Source organism: Culicoides brevitarsis, chromosome 3 (assembly GCF_036172545.1).
Source record: "Culicoides brevitarsis isolate CSIRO-B50_1 chromosome 3, AGI_CSIRO_Cbre_v1, whole genome shotgun sequence".
NCBI classification, from domain to species: Eukaryota; Metazoa; Arthropoda; class Insecta; order Diptera; family Ceratopogonidae; genus Culicoides; species Culicoides brevitarsis.
The window spans coordinates 28,341,109-28,355,410 of NC_087087.1; the positions used below are offsets into that span (position 1 = coordinate 28,341,109).

Below are 14,302 nucleotides of genomic sequence, written 5' to 3' on the forward strand. Positions count from 1 at the left end.
GTCCGACGATGATTTTTGATTAAATTTTTTCCTCACTTTTTTTGTTGTTGCTCGGGAATGAAATTAACACCTTCATTTCTTTCGAGGAAAACATAAAATATGCAAACATAAATAAAGCGTAAATGACAGTAAAAGACAAGATAATGCCCGATTTACATTCACATGTACATTTTGACACATAATAGAGGCATTGTGCATATTTTTCTACGTGTCTAGTAATAAACGCATTTTATTCATTAGTGCGAGTTGTGCATATTTCATCATTATTGCATACAGGGACGTCCCTTTTTCAACTCAAACTTTAAAAAAAAATCTTTGGGATTTTATTTTTTGTGATTATTTAAAATAATTTTTATTTTTTAAAATTATTTTTTTTTTATTTAATTTTTTTAAAAATTAAAATTTAATTTAATTATTTAAAAATTAAAATTTAATTTAATTTTTTAAAATTAAAATTTAATTCAATTTTTTTAAAAATTTAAATTATTTTTTTTTTTAAATCTAAATTAAATTTCATTTTTTTTTAATTAAAACTTATTTTTTTTAATAAATTTAAAAATTTAATTTTAATAAATTAAAATACTTTTCCGCCTCTGAAGCATACTAAAGTCTAGCAGACTAAAAGTTCTTGAATCCAATATTTTTTTGCGGTCAAAATTTACCGCAGCATCGTTCGTTTTATTGTACCACATCTCCCTTTGTTCCCTTCTAATGTAAAAATGAAGCGCGAACGGACTTACGATCGCTTTTATTGTCCTCTTTTTATATCTTTTTTTACACAACATCACATAAAATTACTTCAAAGAACGCATTTCTTGTGGTTTTTTACTAAAAAAAACTCCTCTCATAAAAACTTGTAAACTTTCTTCGACGTAACTCCGATGACTCGAGATTCGGACAACAAAAGAAACGCGATTTCATAACAACAAAACACATCAAATAATAAATTATGACGATGACATATTATCATAATAGCAATAAAACTGTTAAAAAACAAAAAGTTCAAAGAGGTTCGTCGTCTGTTTGACCCGTCAACATCAAGTCGCGAGCAAGTCTTTTGTTCGAGTGACTCGTCATGTTTCGCATTGTCTTGTCGAGATGATGATGGAAAAATTTCACGTTGACAATATTTTGACCTGTTATCTAATAAAAATGATCGATTGATGGCACGACAAAATATTTCATAAATCTTAAATTTCATCAGAAAAATTTTTTCACTTGTTAGAATTTAAAAAAAAAAAGGTAGAAAAAAAATCTATAGGATACATAAATCCCTGAAATTCGGTTTTTGTCACACATCTGCTGAACCTTTTTTTGTATTTTATCACATTCTTCTGAAAAAACAACAAAAAAATCTATTATCCTGTCAAAAAATAAAAAAATCTAGAAAATCTGTAAAAAAACAATTTTTTCCATCTCCCTCGCTCCAACGCGTGCCCCGCATCTGACAGTCGTGTGTGTATTTCTTGCCGTCTCACTTCTTCCTCTTGCGTTTTCTGCCAATCGGAGAACTTCGTGTCTTCGGTTTCGCTACAACTCGAGCCGAAGACGACGACAACGAAGCATAAGTGCAACGACGAAACGAACGAACGAAGTAACAACAACAACAATAATAATGAGAGCATAAAAAACAACAACATTGTGTCTATGGAAAAAAGAAAGATATGAAACCGTGGGAACGAAATCATCGACACACAAACACGTGAATCTTCGCACAACACACAAAATTTATGCTTGCTTTGCCATTTCTCGTCGACGACGACGACGACTGAATGAAACAAACACACATGACTGCTTTTTCCTTATATTTATTTAAATTCATCATCATTCATTGCGTTTTGTAATAATAATAACAATCATCAACGGGCTTAAACATTATATGATGATGATGATTATTATTGTTTCATTTAAACCTGTCTTTATATACAAAAGTACGTGTTGTTTGTAAGAAGCAGGTAATGTTGCCTTTTGCATAAATTTATTCCCGGAGTAAATATGTTATAAAAATAATTTAAATTGTAATGAATGCGTCATAAATATTGGATTGAATTGGAAATTGCTCTCTCTCACTATAAAAATATTTTTTTTTCGAATCCATAGAAAGACCTCATGAATGAACGAATGACAGTTGATGAAGATATAAGTATTTGAAGAATGTTGTTTCATTTGCATTTTCAATTTTTTGAACTTTTATCTAGAAATCTAGAAATTTTTTTGAGCCTCAAAGCAGTCACGCTAGTCTCATTATAAAAATCTCTTCCTTATCAGAAATTCTTCTTTTTAAGAATTTTAAGGGATTTTTCCCAGCCAATTCCAGTAATGTTCGCTACTTAAAAAACTTCATGACCTGATTTTAGCTGGAGGCAGGTCATGAAACACTCCAGAAGTCCGTTGACTCGGCAAGAGTGATGAATGAATGACATGAAAGAAGTTCTCATGAATTAAAGGCAAAATAAAAAGTTCTGAAAATTGATAAATATTTTGAAATGTAATAAGTCGAGTTCAGCTTAACGAATTTCTTTAAGGTTTTTTGTAATGAGTTCCTTTTGATTGTTAGAAGTTTTCTGGACAAAATTTTTACAGTTTTGTAAAGGAAATTCGTGGAAAATTAGGAAAATGATGTGTAAGGTTGATTGCATACTTTAGAAGAGTACAATTCATTTTTTTGTAATTTTCAAAAAATTTTATTCGAAAAAATTCAAATTTTTAACGGTCATTTTATGAATTGACATAAAATTTATAAATATATAAATTTTTTAGGTAATTTTTTTTTTTAAATTCAGAATTTTTTTTAAATTTTAATTTGATTTTTGTTAATTTTTAAACAAAAAAAAATGAATTTTTTATTAAAACGAATTTTTTTTTTAAATTTTTAACGGTCATTTTTTGAACTGACATTTCGAATTTATGTTCGATTTATTTCCAATTAAATTCATTTAAACGACTTTTCAAAGCAAAAATAAAACTTTTTCAGTAATTAGTGGGATGTGTCTTTGTCTACCGACTGTGAGCGTGTTGTGGGCTTGCATTATGCCACTGCCTTCACATCGAGCCATAAATTACAATTTTTCCGCGTGTAATAACGTTTGCTGCTCTCCCTTTTGCCCGTACATCGCGCGTTATATTTATGTGCCTTATTATGTCGTGATTTAGATCAGAAATTGGCCTAAGGTGATCACGGTCGTCCAATAATATTTGCATATTATGTTGTTGTCTCGGCAAATTATTTGCCTTGCATTACAATATAATTCACTTTTTTTTTTCGTTGCAAATAAATTAAATTACTTCCATGAAAAATAATAATAATAAATAAATGATTTACTCAAATTTTATGCATTATTGAGAAAAAAAAAATTAAAGTTGAATGATTTTGAATGAGCTCCACTCCCGTTGCTCAGGCACCTTCCGAACGCGTCACGGTCGACCAGAACAATAATTGCTTTGTTGCAATAATAATTACGCATCTGTTTTAATTTCACTTGGAAGAAAATTCAATCTATGTAGAACATTTTCACGCATTCATTCATTTATGAGAACGAATCATGAGAATTTTTTTTTTCTAACAAAGCATTGTTGAAAAAGTTGAAAATTTTGCGCCTTAGGATTGCCGACGACGACCGACGTAAAAATTTGTAATCAAAGCAACAAGATAATTCCGGAATGAAATTATTTTTATGTTATTTTATGAATTATTCTAAAAAGGAAGATTTTTTCCACGTACTGCACTTGAGTTGGCTTCTCTCATGAGAAAATATTTCAAGTTATGAATGAATCGGTAGAAAAAACAATTATTTTTATTATTATTTATGGGATTCCAAACAGTATGAGGAGAGAAAAAACGAGTAGAATCAAGTCTTTTGTACGTTTTACAAGAACTTTGATGTACTTTACTTGCTTGTTTGTTATTGGATATTTGTTACAAATTAAAGACACGAGTTGAATCGTCAATAAACTAGTTCCGAATGACATTTCGTAACAATAAAGTACAACGGTTCTCTCAAAAAGACTTGAAATAAGAAAATTTTATTCAATTTAAAAGATTTTTAAAAGAAACTAAAAAAAAATTGAAATTATTAACAAAAAAATTAATTAAATAAAATAATTTAATTAATTTTATTTTTTAAAATAATATATTTAATTAAAATTATTTTTCAATTCAATTATAATAATAAAATTATTAATTTAATTAAAAGAATTTTAATTTTTTTTTTAATAAACTGATTAAATTTTAATAATTTTATTATTTTTTATTTATGATAAAATTTTAATTAATTATTTTGTTTTAATTTAATAAAAAAAAAATAAATAAAAATAATTTTTTTAATTAAAGCTCTAATCTTTAATTTTTTTTTATATATTATTATTAAATTTAATTTAAACTATTGAACTTTTTTTTTGACTTTTTTATAAATAAATTATTAAATGATTTTTTTTTAAAATTTAATAATATTAATTAATTATTTTAAATTAAATATTTTTTTTTCATTCTTTATTTAAAAAATAAATAAATAATTTTTTTTAAATTTTATGTAATTTAAAATTCTTTTAAAAATTAAAAAAAATATATATTATTTATTAAAAAATTAAATTTAAATATATTTATTTTTTATTAAATATTTGTTCACTTTTTATTTAAAATTATTTAAATTAAGAATTAATTATTTTTTCGATTTTTATATAAAAGTTCATTTATTTCAATTTATAAATTATTTTTTTTTTTTATTTTTTTTTAATTTTTAATTCAAATAATATTTTTTAATTATTTTTTTTATACAGGCTTTGAAGGCAACAACTGCGAAAAGAACATTGACGACTGTCCCGGGCATCTCTGCCAAAACGGCGGAACTTGCGTGGATGCCGTTAACGCTTACAACTGTCGCTGCCCCCCAAATTTCACGGGACAATTTTGCGAAAATGACGTTGATGAATGCGCTTTAAAGTAAGTATTTTTTGCATAAATTACCCGCTTTGTCATCGCCGAGTGTAAAAATAATTAATTATCTCTTCATTTCTTTTGCAGACCTTCAATTTGTCAGAACGGTGCGACATGTACGAACACACACGGTAGCTACTCCTGCATTTGCGTGAATGGTTGGACAGGTCCCGATTGCAATGAAAACATTGACGATTGCGCAAATGCCGCTTGTTTCAATGGCGCAACGTGCATCGATGGCGTCGGCAGTTTCCGTTGCGATTGCACGCCCGGCAAAACGGGTCTTTTGTGTCACTTGGATGACGCTTGCACCTCAAATCCTTGCCATGCGGATGCCATTTGCGACACAAGTCCGATTAATGGGTCGTTCACGTGTTCTTGCGCCACGGGCTATAAAGGCTCCGATTGTTCCGAGGACATTAACGAGTGCGAACAAGGATCGCCTTGCGAGCACAACGGAATTTGCGTCAATACCCCAGGCTCCTTTGTTTGCAATTGCACTCAAGGCTTCAGTGGACCACGTTGCGAAACGAATGTGAATGAATGCGAATCGCATCCCTGCCAAAATGATGGAAGTTGTCTCGATGACCCCGGAACCTTTAGATGTGTCTGTATGCCAGGTAAGTTTTTCACGTTTTTTTCTTTGAAACTCACACAACTTCATTACACATTCAAAAATTCAATTAAATCTGACAGAAATACCGTTCATTGCCGTAATTTATTGTCAATTTTATGTGCCTAGACAAGAAATCAGCATTTAACGTTAACTTTATCAAATGCAAAGTCAATTTTAATCAGAAAAACGAAGCAATTGCATTAGTTTATGGCAATCCTCCTCTTTATTACGATTTTTCTGCATCTTTCTCGTACGAACGACACGAAATTAATGGAATCAAATCACAGACCAAATAAATGTAAATTTAAAATCAATTTCTTGCCATCGTACATGACTCGTTCCGTTTTGTAGTTTATTATCGTATGAGTTGTTAATATGCGAAATAAATTATTAAACTTTATGTTAGGAGATGTTATTAATGATGTTCGCGTTAGAAAAGTGGAACGTTTTGTAAATTGCTACCGAATTTATCTACTGAAGTGACACTGCTGACACAAAATCGATCACAATAGATCTTCGGATCGCGGTGATGCATCCTCAAACCTAACCTAAAAAAAATTTCAATTTAATTTTTGCCGCCAAGGAATTTGAAAATTTGTTTTTTAAAAGACACTTTATTTGATCTTCTTGCCCCCGAGATAGTGTCGATGACTTCCTAATACGGCAAAAATATCCAGTGAACGCACATTTGGCAAGAGCAGCGGCATTTTGATCATTTAAAAGAGATGAAAGCAGTGCCGGAATCAGGGGCCTTAAGCTATTAGGCTCTTGTATGATGAAGAAATTTTGCTTGGTTTGGATTAATTGAGATCATAGGAAGATCGTAGGACACTCGCTGAAGTAATGTTCACTTTTAACTTGCTACGTGAGAACATTAAGTGCCCTGAGATCCGAGCCAAACTGATATGCTATCAACCGACAAGAAATTTGAGACGCGAGCGCTTTTTTGAACTGAGACATTGTGATAATGAGTTTGCTGCATCAGAGATTTTTCATAGATATGCTTTATCATTTAATCGATTTAGTAACGTGTACTCGAACAAAATGTCCGCTAATAATTTTAAGAAACTTGTATTATTAGAATTAAGAAATAGCCATTAAGAGGAAATCAAAAGATGGGTTTTTATGCCGGCTGTCCAAATAGCATAAGGCTGATACGACTAGAATTGTCGAAATGAATGAACTGAACTAAACTAATTGAAGTAGATTTGAAGCCTAAATCACAAATTTTCGTCAAAAAAATTATTTTTTCAAAAATATAAGGGTTACCCGTAAACTTCGTTCCACCCTTCAAATTTTTTGTAATTTTTAAAAACTAAACTTAGAATTTTTGATTCAAAAACCTTCTCTTAAATGAGTTTGATACTTTACAAAAAAATCTAAAGAGATTCGTGAAGCAGAATTTGAGTTATTGCGTTACAAAACTTGTATGAATTTTCAGTTTTAATGTTAAAAATAGCTTCAAAATAGTAAAAAATCATTAAATAGTAAAAATAAGTTCCAGAATAGTCCGTCACTGGATGCAAAAGTTGCTTAACTACTCACTTTAGTCCAATATCCCGTATTTTAATGGAAATTCCTCGCTATTTAAAACACAATATTTGCTCATTTTGTTTATCTATCGGTTCAATGCTTCTTTTGCGTACGAAAACAAGCAAAATATTTGCAATGTTTTAACATGTTAATGTGTTCAACATGTAATTTATCGCGCATATTTGTAGCTGTTCTTCGCTAAAAACCGAACATTTGATCTCTTTTGCCGCAGATGCGATGAATTTCGGACGAGACCATTGATCTCTTACTTAAAAAACCTTCGTGTCTCCTTTAATTTCATTAGTTTCACCTCCGAAGCGCCGATATTTTGAAAAATTGTCTTATTAAACTCCGTGGCAGGACAATGGCATTCAATATTTATTATTGTTCGTCGCTACCTGAATTCTAGCTTGGTCTTTGTCTACAAAAACAAATAAAATATAGCAAAGAAAAAAAAAAGAAAAATGCTCACAATTCAATTATTTATTATTATATTCGATTGCGATAGCAATTCAAATGGAGTTCGCGCGAATATTCATACATATTTTTGTTTTATTTATGCACAGCATTGTTGCCCTTTTCTGCATAACTAAACGAAACATTTGCAGCATAATTGACTAGTTATTTTGAATGCACCTATTATTTTGACACTAATACCATTCAATGCGACTGGCATATAAATGATGGCGCAAGAAGTTGCATCTTTAGATGAAAACCCACGCAAAATTGTAGAAATCAGATCAAAACGACGACAATCATAATTTTATGGCTCTTTAAGTTCCTTCGCTGTGTAAATATAATATCATAATCTTGATTATTTTGAGATGCATTACGAATCCCCTGTAATTATTGCAAAGCTATTATTACATGGCTTTCCTCAATAAACTCGATGCAAAATTGTAGTTTTATTGCAAAAGTTTAATTGAAACGCTCTGTCTTATAAATTTTGTATCTGATGTGTTCTACTGTAATGATGACGATTATGTAACAATTTTTTTGTCGCATTTTTAATTAATTTTTTGCGTTTTTACGTCTGTCCGTATGAGACACATGACTTTGAGGAGTACAAAAATGTGAAAATTTAATTTTTTTTCCTTTTAAGAAATAACTTTAAATAAAAAATAAAAAAAAAATTAAATTAAAATTTAAATTAAAAAAAAATTAAAATAAAATAAATTTTAAATTAAATTTTATTTAAATAATATGAAATTATTCCATTAGGTAAAATTTATAAAAAAAAATAAATAAAAAATTGGAAAAAATCCTAAATAAAAAGATTTTTAATTTAAATTAATTTATAATAAAATTAATCAATTTAAATTTAAAAATAAATTAATTAATTTATTTTTTAATTATTTTTTAATTATTTTTTATATTTCCAATTTTTTTATTTTTTGATAAATTTTACTTTATGGAAATATTTCAATAAAATTTTTTTTAAAAGATTTTAATTAATTTTTAATTTAATTTTTTTATTTTTTAGGTATAATATTTAATTTATTTCTTAAAAGAAAAAAAAATAATTAAAAATTTCACATTTTTGTACTCCTCAATGTCATATGTACCATAATATACCAAAAATAATTTTACGAAAAATCATAAAATGCGCTTAAGTGATTTTTTTTCACGACAATTTTTAATAATTTCATAAAAAAAATATGTATAATAAAAATAATTATACAACTTATGACAAAAATTCAATTGGATAAAAATTAAATATTTTTCATGTTGCTTGATTTGGATTTAAAAAAAATTTTTTTTTGCTTTTAATTATTCTCATATAAATGTATTAAATTTAATAAACTGCTGCACTTATTTTGCCTCTCTCTCTCGCTCGTTTCTTCATGAATATGCAATGAGAGAAAGAAACATTTTTCAGTTATTATTACATATACTTAAGTCTATTTATTCAACGGGAAGCAAGTTTCTTGTAAGCTTTTTTTACAAAAGGCAGGCAGCAACGATCATAAGTCGACAAACAGAACCAATTAAATCCTATTAATATTCAATAAAATTTTTAATCTCATGAGTTGATCGCAGCAACTACGAAGACAATGTGAGACTTTTTTTAATTGCTTACCAATTGTTCATTACAAAATATTAATTAATTAAAAGCAGAGATGATTTTTATTATTGTTTTTTTTTTTGTGCATGAAATTATTACTCAATTTTAACCTAAATTCGAATTTTTTTTTATTTTTTTCTCAAACGGAAAACATAATAATTAATAAATTTAATCAAGCGACAAATCAAGTTAAAAAGTACATTCATTCAAGATATTTATGCAAAATAATTCGCATGACAGTTTTCAAACGTATAATTCACTTTTTCGACCGAAGTTTTTTATTTATTAAATCTCTTGCATGTGTGGGAGTCACTTTGAATGGCAAGATAATAACAATATTATTATTATAAAGTGTTTTTATGTGCAAATGCAATAAATTTTAAAAAAATATACTACAAAAAAAAATTTAATATAATAAAATAAAATTAATGGAGTAACACATAAAGTAAATAATTTACGGTAGTTTTGCATTCTATAAATTAGATTCGATTAAATTTAACAAGAAAATGCAAATTAGCTCGTTCTGTAAGATTTTTCGTTTGGCAAGATATCTCCGCATACATTTAATAAAATAATAAATGATAATGGATTTAAGACAATTATATCGCTGTATGCCGAATACATTTATTTATTTTTTTTGCGAAATGGAGACAGTTACACCCCAGGTGTTAAAATTTAATTTATTTTGAAATATTTGTCGTTGTTGTTTTTTGATCAATTAATTATTCTTACATTTTAATCCAAGCAATTTTAATTTTTTTTTAAGAAAGTTTTCTTGTAACGTTATTTTATTATTTTTATTTATTTTGAGACACAACGAAACAATGGATGAAGAAGAAGGCTTGCTGCAAACAAAGCAATAAAAATAAAATAAAAGCAAAGTGATAAAATAATAATAATAATGATGAAGAAACGTAACAACAATAAAAAATGAGTCAAAATAAGAAATAACCATATCGTTGTTCGTTCGTTCGTTTGCATGAAATTTTTTGCCGTGATTTTTTTATGTTGAGGATTGACTAAGAAAGCAGCTCATTTTTACTTATTTTATTTTTAAAAATTATTTTTTTTAAATTTTTTATGAAATTTAATTGAATATTTTTAAAAAAATATTTTTTTATGTAAAAAAAATAATATTTTTCAAGCTTTGTAACGCTTTAACTTGAAAATTTGATTCAAGAATCTCTATTAATTTTTATTAAAATTATTCTTGTTAACTATCAGAAGGTTTATGTACCAAAAAATTCCAGAAAAAATCAGTAAAAAAAATTTAATTTAATATTTAAAAAAATTATTATTTTAAATATTTAATTTAAATTTTTATTCATTTAAATTTTTTATTTTAAAAATTAATTAATTAATTTAAAAAAAATAAATTTTATTTAATAAATATATATATTTTATATTAATAATATTTATTTAATTAAATTAATATTTAAATTTTTTATTTTAATTGATAAAATAAATTCAAATTTGACTTAATAAATATTTTAATATAAATTAAATATTTATTAAATAAAATTTATTTTTAATTTAAATTAATTAAATAATTTTTTAAAATAAAAAAATTAAATTAAATTTTTAAAATAATATTTTTTTTTAAATATTTAAAATAATTTTTTTAATATTAAATTAATTAATTTTAACTAATTTGATTTAATTTATTAAAAATAAAAAATTATTAATTAAATTAATTTAATTATTAAAAAAAATTAAAAATTAACCTAAAAAAATTAAATAAAAAATTTTAATAAGCTCGATATCAAATTTCACACCGCAGCTGAAAAACAAGCAAGAAATTTTACAATACGACACATAAATACCTTCGTCCATGTATAAATATCCGCACACATAACAATATCACACTGCATTAAAATAAAATGCAGGAGAGTGAAAAAGGTTAATTTAGTTGAAATTGATAAATATTATGATGGTCTCGTTGTTACTCGGAAATGCATGCGCGAACAATGAAATATTTTTGTCGTGAATTTTGCACTTTTTTATTGTCGTTATTTATCGCTTACTTTTATTTTAAAATTATTAATAATATTAAGAAATTATCACTCATACTTAGAAAGTGCCCTCGAAAAATTTACTCGTTTGACCTCAACTTAAAAAAAAAAATAATTAATAATATTTTTTTTTATTATTGGAAAAATTCTCAACATTTATTTATTTTATTTACTTGGCAACATCTGTTGCACATTAGCTCGATAAATGCCTTTATAAGCGACGACGATTATTAAGTAATTATTAGTAACTGTTTTAATTTCTTAATTAAAAAATTGATGTCGCCTCTGTATTTTTTTTTTTGTCTCAAGCAATTAAACAATTTAAGTTCTTTCGCCAGTTTTTCAATCAATAAATACATAATTGGTTTCATCCTAGAATACAATGTTAAAAGTTATGATAATTGTGCATCTCTGGAGTCATGACGGCATTTTGTCACAGCTTTTGCCGTAGGCGTGTGCTACTGCTGCTTAGATGTCGCATGAGATGTCGTGTCGTTACAACTCTTTTTAACACCTGTTGCGGCAATTCATCATTTTTTGCACGCCCAGAGGCCAGCGAGTGATTTGTTAACTCTTTTTCGTGTTTAATGTCAATTTATCTATTCGAAAAGGAAAAATAGATGTTTAATCGTCTAATAAATTTGAAAAAGTAAAAAAAAAATATTTGTGGGTGATTTAAATAGTAAGCAAGTAATTAACGCCTTTTTTCGTGTAATGACAAATGTTTTTGAATTTTTTTATGAAAAAAATCGCCTTTTTGTCTAGCAAAACAGCTTTGATTAAAAAATTTATTTTATTGAGGTAGACAAAAAAAGTAGAGAGGACAGATTTATTTGATATTTATTCACGCGATTTCCCACACGTTTGCTCTGATTTTTTATTGTTTTGACTAGTTTCAAGTTTTATACCATAGAAAGTAATTTTTGTTAAAAAAAATCAACCCCAAAAGTATGCAATTGATATTAATTAAGAAAATTTGATTTAAACCTCCTTTAGGTATGCAATGAGGCTTACATTACATTTTCTCGTTTTTCACGATTTCTATTAAAGATTTTCTAAATTTTTTTGAACAGAAACCTTCTTGAAGCTAATATTGACCCATTATAAAAAACTTCAAAGAGATTCGTGAAGCAAAACTTGAGATATTGCTTTTCAAAATTTTCACGAACGTTTCTTATCAAAAATCCTCGTTCTTAGAATCAAAGCTTACAATGTTGCGCCATGTCTTTATTAAAATTTTTTCAACGACTTAATTATCGCAAATGATCATGCAATAATATTTTCCCTCTTTTTATTGCATCGCAGCATTTTTCTCTCTTTCGCAAAGAAAAAAAAAATAAAATATATTCATAAAAAATTGTAACAAGTTACATTTCTGCTCAACTTCGAGGATGAGTCGGCTTTTCTATCAGCGACAAGCGCAGGCAAATTAAAAAGTGTGGCATGATGATGACGCTCCTCGTCAAATAAAACTTTTAATAAAGTCGTCACTTTATTGCTCGTTCTGCCATTATTTGTATATCTGTTGCGCATTCCAATAAAATAATAATTTTTTCTTGATGCGATTTCAATTCTCTGCATTAAAAATGCAATATAACGATGCAAAAAGGAATTGAATTTAGCAACAAAGTATCGAATTACATGCGGGAATGATCTGCAAAAAAAAATGTTTGGACTTTGTTACCACTTCCTTTCAATGTCGAGAGAGCGCCAAATGAGTGAAATTTCTGAACAATTAAAGGCAACGTAACGCAACAATAGGCTAACATTGTCTCAATCAATACCCCGCGTAGCTCTTTTCATCAACACCTCTCCTCATCATCATCATCAACGCGTAATCGCTGTTATTATTCCAATGGTCCATTAACAATGTAAGCAATCTGATCAGGCGTAATTTTATTAAATATTGTAGCTGAATATAAATTGCATTCAATTCATTTGTGCATTTATACCTCGGATTATTGGGTACTTGTCAAAAGTTATGAGGAAATTGAATTGGTTATAACCACATGCGGTTTTTTGACATGGTTTTGTCTCAAAAATGTCAGTTTCGAACCTTTAAATTCATCGTTAGGGATGTAAAAACCTCAAGTTTTAAGAAAAAATTATTAATTTTGACATTTCAAAATGATTTTATAAAATTTTTTAAACTGTCAAAGTGACAGAAGGTGAAAATTTTTGCTAAAATGTCATTTTTTGATGATTTTTAGTTAAAAAATAGACTTTTGAGGCTTATTTTGATTAAAAAATTGAACTTTTTGAGAAATTTGTGACATCTGTCATTTTGACAGTTAATTGACAGATGTCACAAATTTATCAAAAATTTCAATTTTTAATGAATTTTGACGTTAAATTTGTTAATTTTTTTTACAAATTTGACTTTTTAAAAAATTTTAGTGTCAAATTTGGAAAAAAAATGACAGATGTCAAATTTTTTAAGAATTTTATTTTTTAGAAATTATCTTTTGAATTTCAATTTAATTTATAATTAAAATTATTAAAATCAAAAATTTAAATAAAAAAAATAACTTTGAGCCATAAAAAGTCAAAATTTTAATATTTTTTTTTGTCTGAAAATCATTAAAACGAGGAATTTTTAAAAGAAAATGTTCAAAAAAAAATAATAATAATCGAATAAAATTCTACTAACTTCCTTGTATTTTTTTCGTATTAAATTTCAATTACCTTCCAAATCAAGGTGAAAAACGCAAAAAGTACTAAAGGTGCTACTCCCGTTCATTTATTACATTTTTTACTTTATCTCGACTAGTTTTACTCACTCCGTACCGACTACATACCGATCTCCAATCAAACACAAAAGAAATCTCACAATAATGACTGATTCATGTTTAACACGACGAGATTCTCGTTCGCTACTATCTTACTTTGCGCAGCAACGCAGCAGCCTGTTAACGTTAAATCAATATAATTTTGAATAATTGCCGCATTTTACAGCAACTGCCTGCTATTTACTTGCTGATCGCATTAGAAACGATGTTTGTTTTACATTTATTATTATAAAAAAAAATAATATTTCGAGAAGAAAAACTTTTCCGAACGTTTTATAATGTGATATTTAATGATTTCCGCACACCGGAGGTGGTCATTGCTGCCTCGTTTTGCATAATGCAAAAAAATCATTG

General features: G+C 27.1%; 1 protein-coding gene across 1 annotated transcript in view; it reads left to right on the plus strand.

Moving 5' to 3' along the window:
• LOC134833201 (neurogenic locus Notch protein) overlaps window positions 1–14,302 on the plus strand; it is an 89,559-nt gene that overhangs the window by 64,624 nt on the left and 10,633 nt on the right. Inside the window, exons 6-7 of the mRNA XM_063847441.1 lie at window positions 4,777–4,939; window positions 5,021–5,553. Of these exons, the coding sequence (XP_063703511.1) occupies window positions 4,777–4,939; window positions 5,021–5,553 (696 nt within the window). The remainder of the gene's footprint in view (window positions 1–4,776; window positions 4,940–5,020; window positions 5,554–14,302) is intronic.